The sequence below is a fragment of the Bison bison genome, unplaced genomic scaffold (genome assembly GCF_000754665.1).
Source record: "Bison bison bison isolate TAMUID 2011002044 unplaced genomic scaffold, Bison_UMD1.0 scf7180017864371, whole genome shotgun sequence".
Classification (NCBI taxonomy): domain Eukaryota; kingdom Metazoa; phylum Chordata; class Mammalia; order Artiodactyla; family Bovidae; genus Bison; species Bison bison.
The window spans coordinates 14,761,425-14,768,960 of record NW_011494943.1 but is presented as its reverse complement, the minus strand read 5'-3'; the positions used below and the strand labels follow the sequence as shown (position 1 = coordinate 14,768,960).

The 7,536-nt window shown below is 45.8% G+C and overlaps 1 protein-coding gene and 1 long non-coding RNA gene across 2 annotated transcripts in view; one reads left to right on the top strand and one right to left on the bottom strand.

Moving 5' to 3' along the window:
- The first annotated feature begins 556 nt into the window (after positions 1-556).
- Positions 557-912, top strand: LOC105000491. The gene is made up of 2 exons (XR_826753.1): positions 557-620; positions 827-912. It is a non-coding gene; the product is annotated as an uncharacterized LOC105000491 (long non-coding RNA).
- A 1,861-nt stretch (positions 913-2,773) lies between these two features.
- TEX2 (testis expressed 2) overlaps positions 2,774-7,536 on the bottom strand; it is a 103,145-nt gene continuing 98,382 nt past the window's right edge. Inside the window, exons 11-12 of the mRNA XM_010856416.1 lie at positions 6,034-6,154; positions 2,774-4,409 (exon numbers count right to left, since the gene is read on the bottom strand). Of these exons, the coding sequence (XP_010854718.1) occupies positions 4,287-4,409; positions 6,034-6,154 (244 nt within the window). The 3' untranslated portion in view covers positions 2,774-4,286. The remainder of the gene's footprint in view (positions 4,410-6,033; positions 6,155-7,536) is intronic.

Sequence of the window (7,536 nt, the reverse complement as noted above, 5' to 3'; positions counted from 1 at the left end):
ATGTGTCAGTTGATTGACAGTAATGTAATCCTTGTACACCACTGTTACTTTGGATTTCTCTGTTTTTCAGAAATCGAGGCTCAGAAAGGCTAAGTGATCAAGGTCAAGAAGCGAATTCATCACAAAGTCAGGATTTGATTGCACATCGACCTGCTTTCAAATGCAAGCTTTTTCTGCCAGAACAGGTTACTTTAAATTCAGGGGCAAGACTATTGTCACCTCAGCTCCTAGCTTAGCTCGTGAAACAGACTATCTAACAGGTTAAGCATTTCCTGCGCCCTACTGTCTGTGCTGTTCCGTTTTGTGTACTATAGAGAGATACACCACTCACAAGCCGGTGACCTAGGTGATGAAAGAAATCAGAAGAATTAGGACACTAAATTTAGGACACAGCCTTTACTTAACACCCATCTCTATGGTTGGCATGTAACCACTCTATACTCTGGAGGACTCAGCGAGCCAGGCCAATCAGTGAGTTACTTTACAGTCACGTGGCAGGAAGTTTTAACTTGCAATTGGTCAATAGCGGTAAGGCCCGCCCAACTACATCCGGTCTGCTTCTTTAAGTAGAAACCAGGCCAGTTTCATTTCCTTTCAGCTGCTGAATCGGAGCTGGGTAGGTGAGGTGGTGTTTGTTTTGTGTCGGGGGCCTGGGAGTCGGGCGGAGGGAGGGCCGCCTGCGGTGATGACATCCCCAATAAAGCACGTGTTAGACTGCTGACGCGGGTGATGCGAACTGGAGTCTGAGTCGGGCTGCCTCGGCGGCTGGGAATAGACGGGCTTGCGGGCACATCGCACTCCTCACCCACAGCTCTTGTTCTTGCAGATGGCTCGAGAAGGACGTCAGATGTCACTGTCCTCCCAGCTTTTCGATCTTCCCCCGAAGCCCCTCAATAAAATGGTTTGATCCCAGTGCTAGTGTTCTGTGTTGTTTGTCGCGACGCGCTGCCTTTGAGCCCCCGCCGCGCCTGCGCGTGGCGCCGGGGGTCAGGCTGCAGCGCCAGAGCACGTGCTCGCGCATAACTGGGGTCGTCTGCCCCCGCGGCGGCGGCCCTTTTAACCGCGAGCGACACGGCCGCCCTGGGCTGCCGGGGCGGGGTATACAGAGGCCTGGGGAAGACGTCGGGGGTCCTTTAGTCTGCTTATTTCTTGTGACTTCCTGAGTCCGAGTGTCACTTTCATGGGGACCTGTGAGACGCGCCGGTTCATTTAACCGCCGTGTGGATGGCCATCTGCAGGGAGAGATAAGAAATAGGCTGTGGCCTTGAACGGTTCAAGGGCCGTGGTGTACTCCACTGGAATTGCCTCCCGGTCTTGGGCTTCATGAGCTTACTAACTTTGATAAGGGGTATTTGCGGACTACCTTAAAATAGGCTTCCCTGGTGGCTCAGACGGTAAAGCGTCTGTCTGCAATACAGGAAATACAGGTTTGATCTCTGGGTTGGGAAGATTCCCCTGGAGAAGGAAATGGCAGCCTACTCCAGTACTCTTGCCTGGAAAACCCCATAGAGGAAGGAGCCTGGTAGCTACGGTCCATGAGGGTGCAAAGAGTCGGACCTGTCTGAGCGACTTCACTTTCTTTGACTTATAGAGTATGCCCCAGACAGTGAACAGCTCACAGTACCAAGGTATTTTGCCGCAGGGCACAACATAGGCACCTACTTGCAGGTGTAATCCGCATTCTGGGTGTTTTAAAAACGTGTACAAAGGGAGAGTTGAGTTTTATCATCCACTGGATGGACACGAGTTTGAGCAAGCTCTCGGGGTTGGTGATGGACAGGAAAGCCTGGCGTGCTGCAGTCCTCGGGTGGCAAAGAGATGACTGGGGGACTGAAGTGAAGTAGTATTTGGGGCAAAGTAAGAGCTGCAGCCCAGGAAACAGCTCTGAGAACTGCTCCAAAGAAGCAAGTCAGTACAAAAGAGATTTTGGTGAGGGGATGCATGCAATTGAGCACGTATTTCTCTAGTTTTGTTAGTCTCGTAAAGCTTTTGCTAGTCACAGGGATAGTTGTCACCATGAGGTTTTCAGTGTTTTTGTGGATATGAAGGGAGAAAGTTGAACTCAGCTCCTGAAAATGTATCTGAAGACCTGTCTGCCAGTCCCTGCCTGGAGCACAGAGTGCTTTATTACTGCTCTCCACTTTTGGGGGTGGGTGTTGAAGGTCACCAGCTGCAGCAACACAGGATTTAATCCTTGGAGGTATATGGCAAGTGCCAATTTGCAGTTAAAACACAGATGACAATGGGCTCCAAAGCTTAGCTGAAATGTGCATCAGTTCCGAGGACAAGGTGGCAGCTGTTGAAAGGCAAGTATGCACGAGTGCCGTGTCTTAACGGCTTTGTTGCTTAATAATGGAGGTGGCTCCAAGTTAGTAGGCGGTTGGTGTGAACTCAGCCTACGAGGGCTTTGCAGGTAGTGCTAGTGCAGAGTCTACCAGCCAGTGAAGGAGATCTAAGATGCAGGTTCGATCCCTGGATCAGCAAGATCCCCTGGAGGAAGAAGGCATGGCAACCCACTCCAGTATTCCACCCTGGAGAATTTCATGGACAGGAGCCTGGCAGGCTGCAGTCCATAGGGTTGCAGAGTCGGACAGGACCAAAGGACACAGCGCGTACCAAGGTGTGGTCTCCGTTGGGTCCTCAACAGAACAAGTCCAGTGATCACTCAAGAAACCGAAGCTGCCACTGGCAGCTGACGGCTCAGATTCTGTGCCATAGTTTATTCTGTTCGTTACCTGAACAGGATTAAGTAGAAATAACTTGGATGCTTATCTAGTATTTGACATGAGATATTTATTTGTGAAACAATGCAAGCGATTGTAAATCCCCCACATACTATTTGATTAAGTGCAATAAGGTACAGTCGTGTAATCTCTTTACACAATAGTGCATCTAGTCCTTTGCCTTAAATTATTGCACAAAAATTATAAGACCAGTGAAGAAGACATGCGGACTGACAGGCAAATCGGCCTACATGATGAGAACAGCACACCAACTGGAATGGTCCAATAATTTAAGTCAAATGTTTTAATGGTGCAATTAAAGTAATCAAATAAGGGTTCAAATATATTCTTTCAATATATTAATTTCTTTAAAGTCATGTTCAGGCAAGGTGCTGCTGCTGTTTAAAAAAAACACTATTAGCTTTGTCCACAGATGTAGTTGTCAAAAGTCACCCAAGGTAAGTCTGATGTTGAATGCAGCTTTAAACAATTAAAAATTTGTATTTTGAGTGTACTTCTCAAAGCAAATTATACAGTTGAGAGAGCCCTGAAACTTGTAAACTAAACATTCTGACACAAGTGCACAAAATAAAGTTGGCAATGTTAAATGTCACGTTCATTTTGAGATCTGTAGTGTTTGATGTTGAGCGAACTTTTGGTCTTGACTCAAGATGATAAGACAGCAGTCCTGTTTTGGCCATCAGAAAAGGAAACTGCCCACAAAACATCCCTAGCCAATTAGGTTAACAAGGCATTTATGCCTATTTAAAGCTTCCCAGAGCACAGAGGAAGCGCCAGGTGGATGGACGGTGGCTCTGGCTTCCTGGCCGCACTCCAATCCAGTCTTGCGCAGTGTTTGACATTTTCACATATGCTCAGGTCTCAGGAAAACGGGATCAGTTAGAAACCAGGTGATTGTACCTTGTTGGTAGAAGGCATGGGATGGTTTGATCTCATGGCTTTGCCTAATGTACACATAAATCCCACCATTCTCACCCCAGCTGGTAGTGTGTTAAGAGTTGTATGTTCTATGGCTACTTGCTTCCAAAACACAATAAGTTGCCATGCACACCTCTTTTATCACCAAAGACACAGCTCACAAAATCCCACTCCCCACCCTCCACACATGGAACCACACTGATGTCCTCTGGGGCTGCCACACACGAACTGGGGAAGCGAGAAAACGTTCCACTGCGCTGGCTGGCTGAGCAAAGACCCCGGAGGCATCGAGGAGGCAAAGGGAAGCCTTCCAGCTGTGCAGCTTCGCTCTTAATGTGCTCTTGTGGTACAACAAAACCTGGTAGACTTAGAAAAGCCAGGGTGGGAGTCACCAGTAACCTCTGGATCCACCGGGATGATCCTTCCAGTTTTCCTTTGCTGAGGCAAAGCTTTGCAGCAGGCAATCTGGACCCCAGTCTCGGGACACCTCAGGGTGGGACCGGCACCGGCAGGCAGAGGGCAGAGCGGTGGCACAAGGAAAGGCCAGCGCTGCAGCCCAGATGGCAGCCGAGAACCCCACACTGAGCTTATCTCCCACTACTGGGAACACCAGGACTGCACCCATCACAGCTGATCAGCGGCCTCCACAGGTGGGTCTTTCAGGAGGCTGGACGTGGAGCGAGGATCCATGGCCGAGTGCATGATGGGGATATAAACATCATCCATGTTTGGCATGACAAAAACTTTCTGCAGAAAGAAGGAACAGACATGGAACAAGGCTCTGTTCTCTGGGAGTTGCCCTATTGTGTTCTGATAAGAATTTTAGGCTTTAGACAAGTTTTTAAAATCCATATGAAACAACTTTTCTTACACATTCCAAACTAATTCCTCTATAATATTCAGAAAGCCTGGAGGGATCAACACCAGTGCATGAACATGAGAACCCAATAGCCTGTGAGGCAGAAGCAGCCTTTGAGTTCACGTACATATAATAAAATTACTCATGAGTTGATAAATAACATTAAGAGAATTGGCATAAGCTGCTCACAGGATTCCAAATGACTATATCCAGAACACTTGTTCTAAGTAAATTTTATCCTAGCACTTAAAATCCTAGCAACAAAAAAGTAAGCTATTTTTTTTTCCCCCAAACCAGAACCAGTTAAAGCTGCATAGAAAAGAAATCCTACTATCATGAACACCCAAAGGATAATCAGTGATTGACAGCAATGGTGCTTTGCCTATTTATAAACTAATTTTATGTAAGTGAATTCTGGCAATGTATTCAACTTCAGAAATGCTTCCAAAAGCAAAAACAAAAGCATGTGGCCTTGGGAGAATGCAAACAGTTACCCTTCAACTTCCCAACTTGCCTCGAAAATACCATGCACCAAAGTCTGCCCCCTAGAAGGGGTGATCATTCTAGCCCAATACTTTTAAAAGAGATGACCCACCCAAATTCCTCACGTAGGAAGAAGAAAAAGAACTACAGGCATGAGGTTGCTTTTCCCCTAACTAGGTTCAAAGTGCTTTTTCTTTTGGAGATAAAATAAAGCTTTCCATAAATTGGTTGTTATATTTACAGCTACAGCTTTTAAATAATATAGTTTTTAGATAATAAAAAGTATAATTTTAAAGGCAATGACTCAAAAGGTACTACTGCAAACATAATATGGGTCTTCTTCAGAAAGTGAAATTCATTATAAAATAGTCTGTTAATCCATAAAACCTTAAAAGTCAGCTATGCCTCAAAAACCTGATAAAAATTTAATAGAAATAGCTCATTGCAAGGCCTTGGCCACACTGCTATTTCCTGTGGTGGAAGAATGCAGAGACAGACTTGGAGAATGAGCTCTGGCTGAGTCAACTCCAGGACTACCCTCGAAGATTCACAGGGTAGGGAGAGGCCTGATTCATCTTTGAACTCCCAAGGCAGGTGGTAGCTGCATGTAGAATGTAGAAACACACAAACTGAGCAAGGTGGGTACCACACCAGGGCAGGAAAGGCTTCCCTGACCACGGCCCAGGCGCTACTCACGGGCCAACTCCAGGCCCCACCTAGGGGAAAAGTCCAAAGATGGTCCCAGCAGATGGACGACGTAACCCTCACCAGGCCTACGGGGACATGACAGTCATTTTGCTCTTTGACCCCAACGTTTTGAGTTTCCTCTGAAGACTATGTAACAGGATGTGGATGAGTTTCAGGGTTTCTAAAACTAAACCTGAAATTTTATGCCTCTCTGATCACATGTGTACTTTCCCCAGATGAGGGTCCATAGCTTTCATCAGATTTTCCAAGGAGGATCCTGGACCTCTGTTCTGCCCAGAGCTTTTAGACTCAGCATGAAATGAGATGACCCAGCAGGTGTACCTGAAACTCTTGTTCCAGTTTCTTCTCTATCCAGTCTGTCACATGAACTAAAGTCACTTCTCTCTCTCCAAGTTTTGGCCGAGCTTTCAGCTCAATATATGGTGGCTTCCGGAATCCATACCTTTTAAAAGAAGACAAATAACCACATTTAGAAGCAAAGAAAAGAAGTGGATGGTACCCAGAGTAAACATTCCTCATTTACACAAGGCTTTATCAGTACTTGAAAATGTTTTCTTCTGCTGAAAATCCCTTCTAAAAAAAAATACTTCACTGCAGCAGGTATGAATTGTGAATTCCCTGGACCCAGGGCTGTGATGACTGGGGAACAGTTCTGACAAACTAAGACAGCCAGGAAACACCACTGGAAAAGTCCATGACCTGGGCATTATTTCTGGTTTTTGTTTTTCCTAAAATGGCAAAGATATTTTTTGTTTCTATTTTTATGAGAGTACGATACATCTGTTACAAAACCCCAAATATAAAAGTGTATAAAGCAGGAAATAACACTGTCTCTCTCTGGATCTATAACCAAGATAGGACCACTGAGAGAAACACGATCAATTTCCCCCACACCCCTAATATGCATACATAAACAGAGAGCCTTCTGTAATCTGTTTTTTCACTCCACACTCCACACTGTGATTATTACGGCTTCTCAGTGGAGCTGACTGGCACTCAGGACTGTTAGTAAGGTATCCAGTCAAGAGACTGTGTGCTCTCAAACTAAAAACTTTGATCCATCATGGACCAACGTTTTAAAACATCCAGGTACACCTTGGAGATATGTGGGCTCAGTTCCAAATTGCCGCACCAAAGCTAACATTGCAATAGAGAGTTACGTGCATTTTTGGTTTCCCAGTGCATATAAAAATTATATTTACACTATGTTGTAGTCTACTAGGTGTGCAAAACAAGGTATATACCTCAATCAAAAAATACTTCATTGCTTAAAAAAAAAAGATAACTATCATCTGACAACGCAGGGTTGCCACAAACTTTCAATCTGTAAAAAATGCAGTATGGGCAAGTACAAGAAAGCAAAGCATAGTCAGACAAGGTCTGCCCATAAGATAAAAATGGCAAGTTGCTATAAATACTCTAAACACTCTGAATATGTATAGTTATCTTTGTGGATTAATAACAAATAGTTCAGCACTCAAGCATGCACTGAGTAGCACTAGGCTGTGCGTGCGCAGTCGCTTCAGTCATGAAGAATTGGTTCTTTGCGACCCCATGACTATCGCCCACCAGGCTCCTGTGTCCATGGGATTGTCCAGGCAAGAACACTGGAGTGGGCTGCCACTTCCCCTCCAGGGAATCTTCATGACCCAGGGCTTGAACCGGCATCTTTTACGTCTCCTGCATTGCTCCTGCTGCTAAGTCGCCCCAGTCATGTCTGACTCTACGTGACCCCATAGACAGCAGCCCACCAGGCTCCCCCGTACCTGGGATTCTCCAGGCAAGAACACTGGAGTGGGTTGCCATTTCCTTCTCCAATGCATG